This window comes from Geospiza fortis, unplaced genomic scaffold, assembly GCF_000277835.1.
Source record: "Geospiza fortis unplaced genomic scaffold, GeoFor_1.0 scaffold240, whole genome shotgun sequence".
Taxonomy (NCBI): domain Eukaryota; kingdom Metazoa; phylum Chordata; class Aves; order Passeriformes; family Thraupidae; genus Geospiza; species Geospiza fortis.
In genome coordinates, this window is record NW_005054379.1 from 133,104 (window position 1) to 155,139 (window position 22,036).

Sequence of the window (22,036 nt, forward strand, 5' to 3'; positions counted from 1 at the left end):
GTAGGGAAATTGTTTCTAAGGAAACTGACCTGACGATTTCGTATGAATTAAACCTTGCATTATTGTGCAACTCATAGTGGAATTTGTGACTGTGAAGTACTAGAGTATAAGAGAGCTTTAAAATTACAGTACCTTGGCAGAGCAAAAGGAGTGCTTGAATGTGGCTTGTTATTTTAGACATAACTGTATGTCCCAGGCTAGGCTCAGTTCTATACCAATACAAATAATAATACTATAATGTCAGTCTTTTCCTGACAAAGATTACTCTAGTTAACACAAGCTTTATGAGAAAAAAATGAATTTTTAGTATTAAATGTTAGTGCTAGAACGGAGCATCATTCATCACAACTATTCAAGTCTCGATAAAATGTGGTTGGATAAACTTGCTTTTTTGAAATAGTCAAATATGTGTCAAATTTACCGTACAAACTGGTCTGAGGCCGCACGATGGCTCAACATGTTTTGGTTACAGTCTTTTGGGAACTTTAAGGTGTGCTTCCTGTGACAAAGCCAAATATAAATCTAATGTCTTTCAAGGGTCCTTCCATTTAGAGCATGCTGAAGTGGAAAAATTGCTTTGTAACAGCATTGTTAATGAAGATACTGCTTCATTGATTCCTCTAGTAACAAAGGAGGCAAAGTCTCTTGGAAGTCACTTCCTTCAATACTTAAAATACTAGGAAAATGTGGTGTGTCCCATTAAACTTCAGGAAAACAGCCGCTGACAGATTTATTTGTTGACTGGTTCCTAAGGCATGATTGTGTTACTCTCATTAAAAGTATAAAGAACTCATCCTTTAATGTGATTTAGTTTTTTACCTGTATAGCTTTTCTCTCATTTCCACAGCATATTTTTGATTTTTGTATTGCTTTCTTTTTCTTTAGAGTGAATTTTTCCCTATTGTGTCATCTTGTTTATAAAAGTAGATTTGGCGTTTTATACTTCTTTCAAAGTTCAGTGTATAGATGGCTTTTAAATTCTTGTGCAGTTTAAAAAAAAGAAAAGAAAAAAGGAAGAAGAAAAGGTCTTACATTTGTACATCTTAAATAATTTCAGAATTTAACTGGCATATGGAAAGCAGGGGCATGGGACACGCATCTGAAAGTACAAGAATACTTTGTTCCCCACCCTAGTCAAAAGGGCATTTAGTTTGAAGTAATTTATTATTTTAGTGGAGGCTTTCCAAGTTGATAAGAAGAACAAAGTAATCAGGAAAAGCAGATGAGGTAATGAATAACAACTGTGCAGTGTAATAGTAATTTATTTACTGTTCATTAGGATTTTGTTGTTAGACATTTGACAGTAATTGTTTCAAATGTCCTACCTAGGTTTCTGTTCCTTTTTACCTTGTTTGTATTAGTATTTTTCCACTTGTTTATAGGTAAACATAGACAAATCATCCTCAAAATTAAGGAATTCTCTATAAATATATCACTGTAATTTAGATATTTGGAGTTTCTTGCTGGAAAGTGACATATGCATGAAAGAATATACTATATGAGAATATTAGTTGAGTGAGTAACATGTGATTTGTACGTCTTTCCTTTAAGATAAGAAAACTAGTGTGATGAAAGACATGAACTTTGTACATCAGAGTGTTAGTAGGTTCATTACTATAACTAGGAGTAACTGCCCTGGTTGCAGGAGCGCCTGAGCTGTTCAAGTACAAACCTTTTCAAAAGGTTTTCAGTAAGACATCTAATACCCAGTATGACCCAGAAAACTGGATTGGAAGATTAAAAAAAGAGAACCAGATGCTTGTTCTCTGGGAATGGTAATAATTTAACATCACAAGGCAATTTAGATCATATGTGTATGCCACTGAGATGTAGCTCATGAGACTTTTGCCAGGATAGACATCTGGAAAAGGATGACCCGAGTCAGGCCTCAAGGGGAGGACTTCACTAGGGAAGTCAGTGACTGCAAGAGTGTTATGAAGTTAAAAAGTTTTAAAATCTTTCCCTGTTTTCAGAGGAAGATTTCACAACTATCCTCCAATTTAATTTGTTTCTTAGCAACCTGCAGATGTAATGATGCTTATCTTTGTGCGTATATGTCAGACTTTATTATCTCCACCTATCAGCCTTTCTGTTCTGTAGAGCTTTTCATATTCTCACTGAAAATGTTCTACTTGCCTTCTTCTAAGTGTCAAAACTACTTCAGACTCCCATAGAAACTCCCATTCCATGCTGTAGCAGATATTCTAGCAGTTATTGAGTAAGCTCTGTTCCCCAAGACATCTTTCCTATATGAAGGAAATTGGATTGGATTTTATTGCTTACCTGCCTAAAACAAAACATCCTGAGGAAGTGAAAAAAGAAATATCCCTGATGTTACTTATAATTAGTCTTGAGATGTGTACGATAAAAAAATATGAATTGTAGGTACAGTCCACCATCTAAAATGGAAGTTTTCTTGACCTCCTTTTTTGGAAAGGTGAGGAGTAATGATTTCATAAAGAGACAGATCTCAATAGAAGAGGACATGTGTCACAGGAGCAGTAATATTCAGGGCCATTCTTCTGTGGACTATTTTCTCAAGTGGACTATCTGTATCCTCATCTTTGGCAGTACTGCTTGGTAGTTCAGGCTGTCATGTAGATCTATAGGCTCTTGTTCCAGAAACTTCTGATTCTTCCTTCCTGAGGTAAAATTTGCTATTTTCTGTGCTCAGAGGTAAAAAAAGTCTGGTAAAAATAGGGAATAAGTTTTTCAAATTCATGTGCATTTATGTACTGTGGAGTGTACTGCATGTTGGCCTCATCTGTTGTGGAAAATACATATCATAGCTAAAGTTTATGTTTATAGCTTTCGATAATTTCTAGCTGAAGTAGTTTGCACAGGTGTTTCTTAGAAAATGCCCACATATATTTTTGAGACTCATACTTGCAGTCTGTTAGAACTTAAAGAACTTTAAGGTAACTTCAACCACTAATTTTAAGTAACTTTAACTGTTACTTAAACTCTACAGTTTGTAGACTGCTCTGCTCCACTGCTGTATCTGGAAAGGTGATGGAGCATATATACTAGTTCTCACCTACTCTGACAGAATAAGACACATTTGGGCTGCAGGGTGCAGCTCTGGGCACTCCAGAATGAGTCTGAGTGAGCCAATGAAAATCCATTAAGATGATGGAGTGGAGCATCTGTAGAATGAAGAGGGCGTGAGAAAGATGAGACTTTTCAGTCTGGTGAGTCTTAGGGCGAATCTATGCATACCTTGCAAGGGGGAGTAAAGATAGCAGAGTCAAGATTCTTGTTGGTACCCTGTGATAAGTCAAGAAGCTGCCAGGCACAAACTGAAATACAGGCAATTCTGTTTAGTTGTAAGAAGACATTTTCTGCAAGGCTGGTCATGCCAAACCAGGTTGTCCAGAGAGTTTGTGGAATCTCCATTCTTGAGCTGTTCAAAACTCACGGTCATTACATGGTCATTAGCGACCTTCTTTGGTTGACCCTGCTTTGAACAGAGGAGTTAAACTTCGCAATCTCACATCGTGGCAGACAGACTCCTCACCTCCAGTATTGTGATTTGGAGAAGGAAAACTTCACCTCTCCAGAAAAATAAAAAGACTGGTTTTGTAAAATACTTTAAAGTTAATCTCCTGACATCTGTGCCAATGGAAATGATTGCACTATTTAGCTTTGTGCCAAGTTCTGCAGTAGGTAATAGTTTGTTCCAACTGGTTGCATAATGACAGGTGTATGTCATTATTTCATAGAATCATAGAAAGAAATCATATATCAAATTATGGAATCACTTGTCTTATAATACACCCTAAAGGTCATTGAGTCTGGCCATTTAACCTCACACTGCCAAATGCACCACTAAACTGCATTAAACCCTTAAATGCCTCATCTGTAGGCATTTAAATACCTTCAGGGATGGTGACTCAGCCACTACTCTGGACAGCCTGTTCCAATGCTGCATAACCTTTCCAGTGAAGACAACTTCCTCACTTCTCTTAAAAGTATCTTATGTTCACTGTTTAATGAAGACTCACATTAATTGTCTCTGGCAGAAAATTTCCATTAATTAGTATGCCACACCTTCATATTCCATGGGTAATTCAAATTTCAAAGCAAGAATTAACTGTTGAAGAAATATCTATACTTAAATTTGCAAATTTGACAGTTTGGAAGTGTGTGTGAAAATACATATATGTATTTATATAATTGGTGTGCTTCATTGTTAGATATGAAACTTGGAAATTGAAATCTGTTTTGGAAATGATGATAGTTTTCCCTTCCCTTGCTTGTACTCTACCTCTGTAATCTCTGTGGGTGATGAATGGTTTCTCCAGCTTTCAAGGAATCCATTTCAAAGCACTTACTGTAGAGTAGAAATGCCTCAAGAAGTCTTCTAAGGTTTTTTTTAACCCCAGTAGTAAACGATACTGTTTTGTTCTAAGAAGGAGACCATTCACTTTTAAATTACCCTTTCAGGTCTAAGATTACACAGATCTAGGCTTTGGATTGTGCAGTCCAGGTACTTTTATGGAGATACTGTACTTGATCCGAGCAGTTACATGCCACTGATATGCTCTTTTAAGCACTAAATTATTGTGTATTTACTGGAAGGTTTAGAAAATAAAAACTTCTAATGGTTGTTTAAATGGCTAATGTTAGTATTTAATAATAATAATAGTACTATGGTATTTAAAATTATAGTAATATAAGTAGTAGTAATAATAGTACTAATGGTACTAGTAATAATAGTACTAATAGTGCTAATTAATAACTAATAGTAATAATAGTACTAATTGTTTTTAAATTACTGTTTAAGCTAGTAAGTTAAAATTCACAGGAATGTTTACGTAGAGAGCACAAAATTGAAAAATCCTAGGTTTCCAGTGTATTGTTTGCTTGAAACAATGCCTGGAAATATCCCATTTGAAATTTCATAGTAAATGCTCAGAAAATTTTAGTGAAAAGGCATATATATGAATCTGAAGGATGTGTAAGTGTATGCACACAAATTATGAACACAGCAGTAAGTGTAACAGTGGGGAGTATATTTGTAAATACAAACTACATATTAACACTAGAATAAGCACACAAAGACAAAGTAAAAAAAAATTTACAAGATTCAGTGTTGTCATATTTTGATGCTCTGAGGGAGAGTAAACAGGGAAATAAGATTAATGAAGAAGTATTTTGCAAAGATCTCTATTATTACTGTACCTAAGATGATATAAATATTAATGCAGGACAAGTGTCAACTGTGAAGCTCATTTTCTTTTCCTTGTGTTAGGTTAAAGCAGCAACAGGTGAACAGGTATCAGCAGAGGATCTTGGAGGGGCAGATCTTCACTGCAGGTTTAAAGAAATTTTTTCCCAGAGTTAATTTCTTCCATATTGTAGACTTCTCTTTCCCCTTCCCCTTCCCCTGCCCTTCCCTTCCTTTATTTTATTTTGGTTTTAGATCTTTCTTAAGCTGTGTTTACCTTTTGAAAATTATTTCTGTGTTATCTGATGCTGACTGATTGTTTTATAGTTAGGATATCACAGTTACATTGTGTTACTCTGGTTAGTATTGTTTCCTTCATTTATTGCTTTAAAATACTCACATGTCTAATATACTTCAGCATCATGCATAATATGGAGGACTTTAATACTAGTGTTAACAGAATAATACGTATTGAGAAAGATAATGCATTTTGCAGATTGTATCTTTCTTACTGTCATGTAGAATTCACTACAAGTAAGATCAAAATAGCTTGTGCTTTTTGTAAAAAATACTTCTTATCAAACCCAAAAAATATGTGCACTTTCAAGTTCTGCAATTAATAATAAACAAAATTAGGTATTATTACACAGTAAGTTTTGCATTGCTGTATAATAAACACTTGTTTCTTCAATTTGAAGTGAATAAAGAATTTTTTGAAGGGCAGTTCATGCCCTTTTTGTAAACATGTTTTTCTTTATAATTGAAATTAATTTTTGCAGCACATGAACCATGCTTGTTATATTTTATATTGCCATTTATATTTTTTGTTTCCTGCATTTTATTTCATGTCTGATAACTTGAATGTACTATTTTGAAGAAAAGGTCAGGCATGAGTTTTATTTTTAAAGTAACTTCATAATGAAACAGAGCTGAATTGTTTCATCTATATTTTCAAGGTCTTAGAAAAATGGTCTTTTAAAATGTCAAGTTTTCATTGTCTGATTTATGTTCGTTTTTTTCCCCAAAGTATTCATCTTGCTATTGTTGTTTATGTACAGAAAATCTGGTGTAACAGATCATTATGCTTTGGATGACAATCATGCACTTCATCTGGCAAGGAAAGTTGTAAGAAGTTTGAATCTCCAGAAGAAAGTGGATGTAAGTGTAGAGTCTGAAAACATTGCATTGTTGAACTTTTGAATGCTTTTCTCTGCCTGATTGATATAACACTTGTTTTATAGAGCACATGTTTGTCTATGACTTTACACATCTGAAAATGGACGTTATGGTTCTTGTCCTTAAATATTTCTCTGATGCTTCAGTTCTGCAATTACATTTCTGCTGTATTATTCCCAATAAAACTACTGGGATTAAATGCAGGAATGAAGCGACTAGAAGAGTGCTTCAGAGTAATAGAATTGCGCTTTTAGATTAATCCAGTCCTGCAAGATACTTAATTTTAAACCCACATGATCTTTTTCCATGGACTTAAAATTAGGTACCTGCTAAAGCATCTTTTTAAGTAGACATTCTGAGATTATTAAGGTGTTGAAAACCAAGGAGATAGATCTAAATTTTGACAATGAATTGTATTGATTTAAGAATTCCTTGTAGTAAATGGGATGGATAGCATGTGGAGGTGGAATTGCTGTATTTTATTTTAGTAGGAAATATGAGAGGGTGAATGGGAGTTCAAGGAAGGCAAGATACTGCATTCAGTTGTGTGACAAAATCTTCAGCCGTTTTTCAGAATGCTCCCTGCCTTGGAGGGCACAGGGGGAAAGTAGGCAAACAGAAGGACATGCCTAATTTTTTTATAACCTGGAAGAAGGGGAGCACATGTGCAAATATATGTAGGAGGAGGAAAAAGGTAACAGTAAGTGAGAAACCTTCAGTTTAGGAAACTTGGTCTTTATGCAAAATGACAAGCCAGTACAGGCATTTTAATGTTGTTGGTGAAGAGAAGTCTGTGCTCAAGGAATTTGACAAGTTATTGTTGTTTGAATTTTTAAATCATAATGTGAACTTTGTTGTGTAAATTATTTGTTAAATTGCTATAGGTGACTATAGAACCAGCAGAAGAGCCTTTATTTCCAGCTGATGAAATATATGGAATCGTTGGTGATCAGCTAAAAAGAAATTTTGATGTTAAAGAGGTATGAGGATTAATACAAGATCCATATACCCATACATATATGCATCTATTTTCTTGCAGGAAATCACTCTTTGTTTTGTCATAATTGATAATACCTGATTTGGGTACTTACTTCTTTATATTTTTGTCTAGCAGATGCATTGCAATAGCAGTGACTTGTTGAAAATATGATCGGTTTTGATTATACTTTATAGAGAAGGATGAACAAGGATGAGAGATTGATAATATTCTGAAAAAGCTGACAGAAATGGGAACTCCTCTTTGACAAAGTATTCTATGGACTTGCCCACGGATATGAAGGCTTGCTTCTTCTGTCAGTCCTGTGAAAGATTGTTTAAGTATTTATAGCATATAAGCACACCAAACAATTGAGCCTTGTCCCAACTGCGTACAAAGACCATTGTACCCTACTGCAGGTTTAGTGTAATTATCTGCCTTGGAACCTTCATATGAGCCAACAGGCTTTCTCATATTTTCCACAAATCTCACATTCAGAGCCTTTTTCACTACTAGCCAAGTATGTATTTTAGGAAGAGTCTTAATATGTACCCGTCTTAAAATATTTGGCAGAAATTACTAGAATTTGCTTTGCATTAAGGGGAAAAAGAGATGAACAGTTTCATTGAGTTTCTTCACTCTCAAAAGTTTGAAGAGTATGGATTTATGTTCTTTTAAAGTGGAAATAAGTATCTTACGGCAAATCTTGCTAGCAGTGGATCTGTATTTTTAAAAAATGGCTCCTTTGCATCACAGAGAAACCTCAAATCAGATCTTCATTATTTTTGTATGTTGCAAACTCAAGCAAGCCTAAAAATAATCATATCTCTAAGAAAGTGACTCATGATTGTACGTGTTTTTTCTTTACGAATGAGAGGCTATTGATTAATGTTTAGTATAAGCAGAGGTTTTTCTTTGAAATTCAACTAATGAGGAAAACGTTGTTCCTGTGTAATTTAGCTGTTTGGTTAGAACATTCTTGGTCTTGAAAATCCATTTTTTATAAACATGTGAATGAATCACACTTAAAAAACTAAATGGGCTTTGCCTGCCATCCAGACTGTTTATATGGTGGACTGCTTGATGTTCTATAAATGGAAAGGTTTTAAGTTATATGTTGCCATGGCCGTCCTTTATAAACAATTAAAAACCTTGTAGGATTAGGAGTTTAGTGTTATTTTTCCATTTCTTCTTAAGGTCATCGCTAGAATTGTAGATGGAAGTAGATTTGATGAATTCAAAGCCTTGTATGGGGATACTTTAGTTACAGGTGAGTAGAAATATAATTTTTCTGTATATGTTCCCACTGGTTTTATAGTTGGATTTATTCTGGCTCACCACTGATATTTTTAATATGTTTATTTTCAGAAGAATAGCATTTTCTGTTACCAGGAGAAAGTCTTACCTTTATATGCTATGGAAAAATAAATACACATGGAAATTTATGAATTAATCTCTTGTCCTTTAGGATTTGCAAGAATTTTTGGTTACCCAGTAGGAATTATTGGAAACAATGGAGTTCTTTTCTCTGAGTCAGCAAAAAAGGTAAATAGATAGATTATTAGCTTCTTTACCATTGAGAATCAAAACTTCTGGTGGACAGCTTGCTCTTGAGAGGAGGAACTTTTTTGAATAATGAAAAAGAACTGGCTCCACGTTTTTCATATAAATGCAGAACAGGTATAAGCTGTTAATAAGCTGAAAAAAAACCTGGCCATAATTTAGAAAAGGTGTCTGGTAGATTTTTCTGATGTGAAGATAGCCAACATCAGAACAGCATTTGGATTCATGTGAATACAGCATAGTTGAAATAGTATGTCCTGAAACTTACATCTGTTGCAAGAAAAGTCCGTCCTGATTACATCAAGTACTCTGTTGGGTATTTCTAAACTCTAAACCACGAAGTACTATGGAAAATCACAGCTTTGTTTTTTGTAATACCTGGAAAATCTTAGACCTTAATTCCAATACTCAGTTCATTGTTTTACCAGACTTTTAATTTTCATATTTTGCTGTGGCATCTCCTGGCTTAGAATAATGAGTTAATACCTGTACAGTCTTTCAAAATCTGTGAGCTAAAACACCTGTTTTGTGAATGAAAGGCTGTGTGTGAAGAATATTGTGATTTTATCACAATTAACGGTGCTTTACAGTTTGAACTTCAGGAAATGATGGTGATAAAGAGTATCTGAGTATTGCAAAGTGTTTACCTTGGTCTGTGTTGCTTTATTTTTTCAAGAAACAACCATCAGTTGAATTTTTTGTAATAGCAATTATATATGCTAGTTTTATTCTAACAGGCTTCTTGAGCTAATGGTGAGGAAATTGGTGTTGAGAATATACAGAAAAAGGAAGCATTAATAAGAGGTGGAGAAAGGAAGTAATTTTACTGGATTTATTGCTGTTATAAAATAATACACAAAATTGAGTTTCATGTGCTGAAGGAATACTTCCAATTTGAAGCACTGTAGTACATGACAGTTTTTTCATCTGAAATTTGTTTTAACAGTTACTTTCAGGTAGAAAATAACTCTTGCAGTATTTCTAATAGTTTTGTTATTTTTCTAACAATTTAGTGCTATAACTTTTTTTTCCTGACAACGAAAAAAATGTAAGAAATCTTCATTTTCTGACTTTTACTGGCATATCACTACTGTAAAAGGAAATTCACCTCTAGAGAAACATTTATCCATGATGTTGGTTCTATAAGCAACATGTTTTAGCAGTACTCCTTTCTTTTCTTGCATTTTTGTAATGAATTGTTACACATTTTCCCCATGATGATCACTATGTTATTCACATGTTTCTCTGAAGATTATACTTAATTATTTTTCTCTCTTTTTTTCTTTTTATAGCCTTTGCAGGTTTTATATAGTGAAGAGTTTAGATATTTTTTCAGTTGCTGTGCTACCTAGCCTTGTTGTGTTTTGTTTACCAGCAAGCGTATAAATAAGCTGAGGAACTTTATTGATTTAGATTGGTTGAAACAGAGGCTTGGAATCTACTATTTGTAACTCTGCTAGGAAATTGGTCTTTTGCTACTAAATAGGGAGAGGGCATCTGCCTTCTGGAAAGGGAGAAAATTTTGCAGCAATTGGCAGGGCCATGTGTAAATAATGTATATGGGCCTTTCCCAGCTTTAGAGAATACTTTTATTTTGTACAGAAAATGGAGAGATATGTTTTTCTGACTGACTGACTTGATTTCTCTGACACAGTCTTACCAAGTCAATGTCAGAAGCCACACTGGCGCTGTCTATGGTTTAACTGCATATTGGCTGGTTCACAGCAGTTGAGCTTTTCAGTATTAGTAGTAATGCTTTTTAAGGACATTATTTGTTTTACTCGTGGTCTCACACAGTTTTGGAGACCTCTTACTTCTGCTACAGTGAATGCATGTTTTGCAGTTAACTTTGGGTGAAGGAGAAGTAGTATAGCACTTCCTGATGGAAATACTGTGATGGACTTCTGTAGAAGGATTTAGTACAGACTTCAGAATGCTGGTAGTGATAGCTTCATTTTTCCAACTTTCAATGCTTTACTCTTTTCTTTTTTTCCTCTCCACAGGGTACACATTTTATCCAGTTGTGTTGCCAGAGAAATATTCCCATCGTGTTTTTGCAGAATATTACAGGTGAGTAAGATCAAGTTTTTGAGGTTTCACTTCGTTATAGACTGTTAATTGTTGAGGCTGTGTTCTAGACAGCCTCTTGTGTGCTGTGTAGTACCTACATCTCCAGCCTGTTTGGAAATCAGCCTGTCAGCAGCTGCCTTATGATTTGCTCCTCAGTTCTTTCTGCAATGTGCTGTGAAGCACATAGTATGACATAGGGCACAGTATTGTAATATAGACTGGTGAGCCTTTTGTTCTTGTTGTATTTCTTCAGGTTTCATGGTTGGCAGAGAATATGAGGCTGGAGGGATAGCAAAAGATGGTGCCAAGATGGTAACTGCTGTAGCTTGTGCCAGTGTACCTAAAATAACCGTCATTATCGGTGGCTCTTATGGAGCTGGAAATTATGGGATGTGTGGAAGAGCATTTAGGTAAGTGTTGCTTCAGATTGTTACAGCAGATAGAAATAATTTAAGAAAACATAACCTTGAAGTACCATTGTGAAAAACTGTCTGAACTCTTGAAGAAGTTGTGCTATTTGGAAAAGAACAGAGTTCTTAATGAATATGTTTATGAGTAAATAACAGCCTGAAATTTGTAGAGACTGATAAAGCTCATGATTCACCTTGAATTAGGTGACAGAGGAGACCTTCTAAAAGTAAACCTGTTCACATCCTTTTCTCCCATTTCAGTTCTTGGTGGAAAAATTGTAAAGTCTTAAAGAATCATTGGGCAGTATAGGCTGGTCCTTTATTCTGCATGCATAGGAAAAGTATATCAGCTTATGTAAAAACCCCTTATTCACTTCAATTAGCCTGTTTTAATGAATAAGGTTTGTATAACACCTAAAGATTTTTTGTTGCCCTTTGGACATGGCTTATTTGATTTTTTAAATTTAATTTTTCAAGGTTTCCCATACTATTGAAGTTAGTTGGGATGTTTAGGAGAAAAATTCCTGTGGGTTGGGAATGTGAGCTGAAGAGATCCGAGAAAGAGAAATTTTTTTTAAAATGTGAATAATGGAAATTAACAGAATTTTTACATTTTCAAATGTAATGCTGCAAGCACTGAAGTATGTTTATGTACCTTTTAGAAAATGTTATTTTGTAAAATTGTCATACAAAAAAATGTATTCTTGGTTGAGTGAAAATTTTTCACCAGGAAATGTGACAATGTTGTACCTTAATGTTTAATATGTATTTTTTCAGTCCAAGATTTTTATATATGTGGCCAAATGCTCGCATATCAGTGATGGGAGGGGAACAAGCTGCAACTGTTCTAGCTACAATAGCTAAGGACCAAAAAGCAAGGGAGGGAAAACAGGTATATCTTTCTTCTTTCATTTCTGGTAAAGTCATTATCACTTACTCTTTTACTGGAGTTGGTCACTTTGTGAGCTAGGAAGGGGTGGAAGAGAGTGAGACACCAGTGAATTATCCCAGTGCCAACTAGTGCATTGACAAACATGAAGAATTTGTGAAAGGTTATTGGTTACTTCTTTGAAATGTGAAGATAATTCATAACATTTCTTATTTTTGCTTAAAAAGAGGAGTTTTTCATATACCATTGTATTTTTGTACTTTGTGCAACAAGTTATTAGTTCTACCTGAGATAAGCAACCAGGAGTCCTCCTCGGATTGGGAGTATGAAGAGAAATGTCAGGAAAAAGTGTCTTTCCAATTATTATGAAGGTGGCAGTTTTAGAGAAAGTTGATCTCCATATGATTCACTGATTGAGAATTGTGAGACTAGTAACAACAGAAGTCTGGAGAGGTTTGGAAAAGTTTTTGTTCATGTCAACATTTTAATTGAAAATTAGAGGTATATTGTTTATGTAATAAACATATCTTACTAAATCTTATAGTAATATTTTATAGTTTCACTGCACACTCTTTTCTGCTGAGTTGGGTTTTTTTTAATTGCAAGGTTTATGGTTATACTACTGCTTTGATCTCATAAGAAGTGGTTTTATTGATGTCTAAAAATTGTTCATATTTATCATGAATAGTTAATCAGAATAGTGAAGCAGTATGAACGTATTATCTCAGTGTTACTACTTTTCAACACTTGACTTGTTCTTTCTGTGGGTAGAATATACTCACCCTTATCTCTGTCTGTCTTAATTTCCCAAATCCATGATAGCCAGAAAGAAGGTCAAGAAAAATAATTAGTAGTAGTTAAATGCCAGTCAAATGTGTTAGAAACTTGAGAGTTTTCTGAATTACTATGACGAGTCTGGATCACACTGGATCTAATCCAGTCTTAGAATAGCGCAGACTTACTTTATTAAAAAATCTTGCCAAAGGCAACCCAAATTTTTTTTTCCAATACACTAGCTTCAGTAATTTTTTAAGTTCTAGTCACCAATTACTCTTGCATTCAGTTAAGTATATGTTTATTCTCTTTTTTGCACCCACTTGATTTGGCAAGTGCTATTTGAATTTTGTTATCAAACATGCAAAATTGACGATTGTGTGTTAAAAGAGTAAAAAAAAACTTTGGCATTTAGGCATTTAGATAATTTAAGCATTTTCTTCAGGTTGATACTGCATATAAAGCTCTGCTATCATTGGAGAAGAAAATATTAAAGAATATTTTATGTGTTTTTTTCAGTTGTCTGAGGCAGATGAAGCAGCTTTGAAGGAGCCAATCATTAGGAGGTTCGAGGAGGAGGGAAACCCTTATTATTCCAGTGCAAGGTAACATACAAATAACTATTCTAACACTTAATTGTAATCATGGGCCTTAACTTCTAATTCTTGGTACTAAAGAATAGCAGAACAGAGCAATTGGAAGCAAAGTTGTGTTTGATGTGCATTCAGACCAATGCCTTGTCTTAGCTCTGGGACCTGGTACCATGAACTGTTTCAGAAGACAGCATGCGCTTGCAGGAAGTACTTCACTGGTTCTGTAAGAAATTATATGGTAGAATGGAATTTCTGTAAGAAATTATATGGTAGTATGGAATTATATTGTTACCTGTTTTATTCTGAATGAGTTTTATATCATTCTCCCCAATGTAGTATCTGGTCACCTTTCTAAAGCTCATTAAACAATATAATGAGCGGCTGCATATGTATTAGGAGGAATTCATTTCAGTGGGGTCCTGCAAGTAGAAGAGGCCAGTGGAAAAGGAGGTAGCAGTTTCAAGATGACCTGAAGCCACTGGCAAATTTCAGGTCATGGTCATAGAAGGTAATTGTATTGGATGATAGCAGTGTTGATGCAGGGCTTTAGCTGGTGGGTGCTGCATTCTCATGTTTGCTGAGAAGTCCTTTGCAGCACTTCATGCTCAGGCTGATGCAATATTAGTAAATGACCAGGAACTAGTTAGGCTAATGAAACAAGGTGGCATCCTGAAGTGATCCATATATATCTGGAAAGTAGCTTGAGGGGCTTTTTTGGCCTTTGATGGTTATTCTGCATTAGTTTCATCCTGTCAGTACTAATCTTCCTGCATATATTTCTGCTTGTGGTATCCAAAAGCTAATTTTCCACAGGCTCTCAGCTGCTAATGATGGTAGAGGGTAGCATATTTCAGTGACCCATATGTCAGCTGTGAAAGCAGCAGAGCTGGCAGTGAACAGCCCAGGAGACTCGTGGAGTATGTAGAGAACTTCTGGTGCAGGTGTCAGGCAAGCCAGCCAGAGGTGCAGCATTTCTGGGCCTGGCACTCACCAGTGCAGAGGGACTCCCTGAAGAGGTTATAGCTGGAAGCAGCAGGCACAGCCTGGTGGAGTTCAGGATCTCAAGGAATGTGAGGCAGCAAAGAGAAACTCCAGACCCTAAAATCTGGAAGAGTGAATTTCCAGATGTCTAAAGGGTTAGTGGATGGGATTGCCTCAGAAACTCCTTAAAGACAGAGGGGCTGATCAGAGCTGGCAATTCTTTAAAGACACTTTTCTTAGAGCACAAGAGCTCTTTACTCCTTTGTGTAGGAAACTGAGCATGGCAGGGTGGAAACTGGCATAGCTGAGCTCAGTTTTCTCCTCAAACTGAGATGTAAGAAGGAAGTATACACACTGTGGGAGCAGGGGCAGGTAACCTGGGAAGAGCCCCTTCTTCATGATCAGAAGTAAGATATGAAATGACTGTTGACTTTTGCTCTTTTGTGTAGGGATAGTGGAATATACTTTAATTTTAATGTTTCATCAAATGAATACCTTCATCAAGCTTGATCTTCTATGGGTAGTAAGAGAAATAGCACATAAGTTTCTTACAGCTGACTTTTAACAGCTGACTTTATGCTCTAAGGCAAAAAGGAAAAATGAAAAAATATGTATAATTTTTTATAACTGGATTTTAAGGAGAAGAATATTCCACTTATATAATAACATTTAAAAATTAGTCAAACTGTCTGTATTTAAAATTAATCCCTATGCCAGAGAAGATGAATAATATGATTTTTTTTACTTTTTTTTTTATATGCTCACTGGAAACATACTCTTTTACTCATTATTTATTTAACATTCAATATATTAGATATATTAGCAATATAAAAAATTATCTGCTCCCAAAAACCCACAGATGATTGACAGTATTTACAACAGTAAGTTACTGATCTGTAAGAAAGCAGTTTTACATGTAAAGTTAAGACTAACATTAAAAAAATCACATTTTGAATTTTTAATGTCTAATTTTTAGATGTGAAACTTGAGTGTTTCATGTCAACTTTGTGCTGTCTGATGAACAACGTTTACCAGTTTATATTTTCAGAATATCTGGCCATTTTGTGAAGTTAAGTTGTTAATCTAGTAGTCACCCCAGCAAATAGCTTAAATTTGCCCAGCCCAGGTGTTAGAAAGTGCTTTTAGTGCTAAGTGACATGTCATTTTTTTGAAAAAGCGGGGTACTGTTTCCTTTTGGAAAGGAAGTGTGACATCCACAGATGTGAGTTGGCTGAGAGAAGCGTGGGTCTGGATTGCATGTGGTTGGGTTTGTGTGATGCTGCATTCAAGATAATAAGCCCAGCTGAGACATGAAGTCAAATGTCAGATCTGAAATCCTGCAGAGGCTTACCTGGCTATAAGCAATGAAGGTAAAATGCCTCTTTTCACAAAGGAGTGCTTTTGACAACAGTGTGTGAGTGGCTCAGGTCAAAGCAGTTCTGGCTGGTTTCTCTCGCTTTTTAGTTAAAGTAGGTGCACTCTGCATTGTCTAGGAGCTTTTAATTGCTCTCTTGTAGAGTTAATTGGGTATTTCAGTGGATATACTCATGTTTCCTGCCCTTTCATGCTTTGCATTAACTAATTCCTAAGCAAGATCTCAGATCAATAGTTCAGAAATTTTCATTACTGTGGAGTAGGCTGTCCAAGCAGGAACAATGAGATGAAGTGGATTACAGTCTTCGCAGCAAGTGTGCTCAAGGGGAAGGATGTAGATGTACCACTCACCTTGCACCTTGGAGACAACCCTTTCCAATCAGCCAACATCAGCAGCTGCTTATTAGCAAGCATTTGCTGTAATTCAGGGAGGAGTAACCCTGTCCCTTTTGCAGCCCATTCCTGTTGGGCTCCAGGCATGGTACAAACCCAGATGATTGTCTACCAAATATCAGAGTACTGTAATTGAGATGAAATCCAGACAGCCTTTGTTTTGTAAGAGCCCTCCACCAAAGAGGTCAGCAAAGAAACTCTAACAAACAGCTTTGCATTTCTGAGAGAACAAAAAATGATAGATGGGCACAAAGATTGTTGTCTGTATTGCTGCTTGTGTCCAGCTGATTTGGAGGCTTCCTCATGCTGTCCTCTTGCCTAATGTCTGCCTCACCCTTAATAGCCATTGAGATTGATGTGACCCTTCCACTTGACTTCATTAGGCTTTGAATCAAGCTTTTAGCAGTAATAAGGAGAGAAAAGGAAAATGCCCTGAAGATCTTAAAAGACAAGAAATTATCTCTGTTTATTCTGTTTTTATTGTTTTGCTTATAAGTTATAACTTGCTATATGTACAGGATGTCAATACTGTTCCCTGCAGTTGTATTTTCTAATCAGACTTTAACCAATTTTTTGATTAGAACCTTTGACAATGAGCAGTCTTAATTAATGGCAGTCATTAGGCAGCACTGTTTTTAATGAGTTAAATTAATCTGCTCACAGGTTTCTTAAAGGATTTCACTGGTTTGCATCTTAACAAATTGCACAAGCACTTTACTTTAGGCAACTTCATTTCTTTTACTCACACTATCTCAGTTACAGATATTTTATGAGCATAGTGTGACTCATGTTCCTGCAACGGGATTTTAATAGATAGTTTAATTATTAATGTTACATCTCCAGTAGAGAATACGGTTTTCTTTAAACAAAGAGAAGCAAAAAACAGAGGTGACCATATGAAAGCAGCTTGACTTCCATGCAACATAAAATTTCCGCAGTTGTCAATATAAGTCAGTTGTGTTGTTACAAAAAAAGGAAAAATAAAAAACAATCCAAATCTGCCATTGAAATGTGCTTCATGTTTGGATATTTATTACAGCAGTAATCACAGTGAAGTAGTGTCTTGCAAGGTACTGCACTATGTCGTGATTTAACTTGAGTGGTTACTTCTTTTGGAGTCAGTTCATCCCTGCCCTTTCCAGGCCCTGAGCAGATGTGTTGAACATTATAAGTATTATGAATTCCCTCATTCTGTTTCAATATGTTTGCTAAATAAGAAAGTTATTTGCAGGTATTTATTGGGGAAAAAATTATATAGAGAGCAAACAAAGCTGTAGCAGTCAAAAAACCAAAATTTGCTTAAAGATATAAATTAATGTATTTGAGATTATTCATAAATTTGGGAGGTTTTTTCATAGTCTTAAGAAAACAGAAGGTTGGGATAGATTTGACCTCACAGAACTGCTTTATTTTCACTATTAAGGAGAATCTTCTCCATTCCTTTGTCAGATTAATTTGACTTTATTCATCATAACTAAATCAAAATATCAATACAAGGTGAAGGAAAAAAAAGCACATGCATCAAACTTTGGTAAGGCACACTCTATGAAGTTGAAAGTATAGAAAATACTGTCTTGGCCATTCTGTCATGCTAGATTGTATTTAGAGCTACAACCATTGTCTTGAGAAAAATCAAGAAAATTCAAAGATCTCAGTAAATTTCTGTAAAACCAAGTTACACTTTTCTTCGGGTATTTTGAACAAAAAAAGCTTCCCAATTGCTTTTACTTTTATGTGGTAAGAAGCACTTCCTCTTGAGTTTTTTCAATTGAGTATTGCCCAAATCAGCCAAATAAGCTCAAGTAAGCCCAAATACTTTAACAAAATGAGTTACTAATTAAAATTTAGTTACTACTTAAAATTTAAAAATACAGTTAGGAAAGAAGTTACTCACAGGCGTCAGACAGCAGGATCTTAGACCATGCACTTTATCTGAGTTCTGATACAGACAGCTCTTGTGTCACCTGAAACAGAATTTGCTGTTAGTGCCATTTCCATGCAGGTACAATTGTGGCTTTTAGAATATTCCAATGCTTGAGTTACGAGCCCACAAGAAGGGAGGTACACACTGAGAATCCTGAAATGAGAAGAAGTTAGAGCTACAGTTTTCTTTTATTTGTATTTTGGGTTTATAGCAGGGGGCTTTTTTTACTGTGCCATAAGTTTTTCTCCTTTTTACATTTGAGGAAATTCTTTACTGTGAGGGTGGTGAGGCACTGAACAGGCTGCCCGGAGGAGCAATCCTTTGCCCCATCCCTGGAAGTGTTCAGTGCCAGGTTAGATGGAGCTCTGAACAACCTGGTCTAGTGGAAGGTATCCTTGCCCATGGTGGGGGGATTGGAACTAGATGATCTTTAAGGTCCCTTCCAACTCAAACCATTCTATGATTCTATCATTTTTCCAGAATTCGTTCTCTTATTACTGGGACCTGGCAGCCAGGTCAGTGAGTATCGTAACTACTGTAGTACAAGACTTCTTAAATCAAAATTTGGTTTTCTCCCCCAAAAAAGAAAGAGTCTGATTTTGCCCAATTAGCAGCAAAGTCTTCCCTTCTCCAAACCCTTTCTTCTTCTATACTTCAGTTTTACTCTTGTGCCCAGTTTAGTTTAACAGTCTGCTGCTTGGGAAGCTGCACTGTGATCAGATCTATAATATTCTTTCTGAGCTGGGTATCCTTTTTCTTGTCTAACTTTGAAAACATGTTCCTAGAGCTGAGCCTGAACCTTTGTGTCTGGTCTCGTTAAAGGTGTCATCTACTGCAATTCTATTTTGTGCATCCTAGGATAGATACAACTTGTAAAATGAAAAGCATATATTGTCAGTCTCTTAGTATATTTATCTGATTTGATCAATATTACTTTCACAGCAAATGACAAAATAAAGCAAATATGGAAAACACTCAAGTGTCTGCTGCTGCCTTGAGTTTATGAGCACGTATTTATGTACAGTTTGCAGTCCTCTTGGGAGTGAGGTTGGCACATGTAGGATTGAAAGAAGAGTGCAAAATATCTTGTTTCCTGTCTAATAGGTTTTGCCAAAAATTATCTCCAAACAAACTAAAATTTGCAGATGGAATTTCAGTTAGAAGGGAAAGGCTGTGTGTCTTCTCTTGGTGGAGTCATTCTTGGCTTCCTGTTCATGGCTGCTTTTTGTATTTTTAAATTTTTCACAAAGAGTTAAGCATTAGCCAACACTGAAGTAAGTTCACAAAGAATGCAAAATAAGTCTCTAGGGAAAGATGGGATGGAGGAGGAGCATCCCTCTCTTAACCAAAGATGCATGTGTTCTGCAGATGCTGATTAAGTATGTATTTGTTTAAGTGAGACTGGGTTTCAATGAGCAGTGTGGTATCTTGTTTAAATATCTTGCTGGGGAAATAACAATACTTACAGTTTCATTTCAACATGGATTTTAACTTAGGTACATTGAGAATTGATGCCACTAACACTTTAATTTTTGGATAATATCAAAGAGACTCTTTACAAGTGTTGGTGATTTTGGGGACCTGGGAATTTGACAACCGCTCATTTGTAATTTAATTGCCTTCAGGCTTTGTTTAAGGAAGATAGTATCTTCTAGTTGTTTAGAAATGAACTTAATGGTAAAATAAATGACAGAAATTGTATTGGGTCTTGCTGAGGTGGAGTTCATTTTGCCACAGCAGCCCTCATAGTGCTGTGCTTTGCATTAGTAGCTGGAAGGGTATTGACAGCACAGCAGTGGCTTGGCTGAGCAGTGCTGGCGCAGCACTAGTCTCTCTCTCCAACATTTTTCCCCCATCAGTATTCTGGGGTGGGCAAGATCCTGGGAGGGGACACAACTAGGCCTGCTGACACAAATAAACCAAAGGGATATTCCATAGCATATGACTTCAGCTCAGTTCCAAAAGCTAAGGAAAGCTGGAGGAAGACTGAACATTGGTTATTTACAGTGTTTGCTTTCCCAAGCAAATGCCATACTGAAGCCCTGCTTCCTGGGAAGTGACTGGACATCGGACATCACTTGCTGATGGGAAGTAGAGAATAAAGTTTTTTTTCACATGGTGCACATGCAAACTTTCACTTATGCTTTAGTAAACTGTCTTATCTCAACCTATTGTTTATTTCCATCTTATTTTCTCTCCTCTGTCCAGCTGGGAAGGGAGAGAGATAGAGCAGCTCAGCCCCATGGGCACCTGGAATCCAACAAAGGTCAACCCACCACAGAAATTCTGAAAATACTTGAAATTTTTTCTGGCTTTTTAATGATAAAGGAATAAACACTTGTATCATCCTCATCTGGCAGTTGAATTAACCTGAATAGTGTAAATAATGATATGACATAATCCTTGAAGTGCAAGCATTCTTAATAGAATTAGATAGGTCATTGACAGGTGATCATTCTCTGCATGAACATTAACATGCAAAGAGGGCTTTTTTTCCTGAAAGAGATGATTAAGTATGAAGAATCTGTTTAAAATATGTAGGTCTGACATTCTTCACTTACCTAAAATGTAAACATTGTTCTAGAAGACAAATTCCATGGAATAATGGACACCAGTCTATTGCATTGATGAACAGCGTGAATTGACTCCATTGTTTTTAGTATAATTTAGCTCTTTACTCCTCTTTCTTTTTCTGAAGCATTTCAAATTTCATGGGTTTGAAAGTATACCAGTTGTATATGTTGATTTCCTTTCATTATTAAAAGTTTTGGTTTGTTATGTTTTTGGCTTTTCTCTAGATTATGGGATGATGGAATTATTGATCCAGCTGACACAAGACTGGTCTTGGGCCTCAGTCTCAGCGCAGCACTAAATGCACCCACCAAGAAGACAGAATTTGGAGTTTTCAGAATGTAAACTTAAACATGTGATCATCAGAATTACCTCTGTGTATTTTATTTGGGGCTGGACAGCATACTAGCTGCAATATTATGGTGATTAAAAATAAAGATTTGTAAGATGCTATTTTTAATGAAACTTTCATCATTATTTTCACTGACTGTAATTGTCACACAGTGCTTCAGTTTTTTGATAGTGATTTGATATTTGTCATTTAAGTGCTTATATAACTGCATTGCATTAATAAATTGCAAGTTCTTGCATTGTACTTTATGTTACAAGAAACTATTGATACTATCTCTTATATAAATAAATGTACAATATAAGCTACATATTTGGTGCTTATCAGCTCTTGTGTTTCTTTTAATTCTCTTTTGTATGTCTCCTATAAATGGAAAGTACTTTTGCAGTCCAACAAAGAAAAACCCACATTTGCTAATAAATAATTTTTGTGAAAGGGAAGTGCTATAAGGGTAGCCAGGGATTTCAACACAGCATGAAATTTTAGATTTCATGCATTTGTTGTCATCTTGTTCTGTCTCTGGCTTTCATCCAAAAAGCATTGCTTTTCTGTGTGGTTCCCTGAAGTCAAAACAACTATTGAACCCAATGGATGCATAATGTTTTCTGGAAGAGATGGGAGGTGTGTGCTGGTATCTATGAAATCAGCAGGTTGCTGAGAGCATGTATGAGGACAGAGACTGCTGCAAAAGTGTTTAAACATCTTGGCGTGTGTTCCTTTTGTTAATTTTGGTTTCACAAAGACAGAGTGTTCTCTCCACAAGGATCAATGCTTTGCTCAAAGCAGAAGCCTGAAATCCACTGATTTAAGGAGTTCTGCGATG

The 22,036-nt window shown here is 35.7% G+C and overlaps 1 protein-coding gene across 1 annotated transcript in view; it reads left to right on the forward strand.

Moving 5' to 3' along the window:
• MCCC2 (methylcrotonoyl-CoA carboxylase 2) overlaps positions 1–21,523 on the forward strand; it is a 41,514-nt gene extending 19,991 nt beyond the window's left edge. Inside the window, exons 10-19 of the mRNA XM_031060288.1 lie at positions 5,255–5,319; positions 6,229–6,328; positions 7,231–7,326; positions 8,520–8,592; positions 8,791–8,867; positions 10,889–10,955; positions 11,209–11,365; positions 12,143–12,257; positions 13,548–13,633; positions 21,092–21,523. Of these exons, the coding sequence (XP_030916148.1) occupies positions 5,255–5,319; positions 6,229–6,328; positions 7,231–7,326; positions 8,520–8,592; positions 8,791–8,867; positions 10,889–10,955; positions 11,209–11,365; positions 12,143–12,257; positions 13,548–13,633; positions 21,092–21,209 (954 nt within the window). The 3' untranslated portion in view covers positions 21,210–21,523. The remainder of the gene's footprint in view (positions 1–5,254; positions 5,320–6,228; positions 6,329–7,230; positions 7,327–8,519; positions 8,593–8,790; positions 8,868–10,888; positions 10,956–11,208; positions 11,366–12,142; positions 12,258–13,547; positions 13,634–21,091) is intronic.
• Positions 21,524–22,036: the final 513 nt, after the last annotated feature.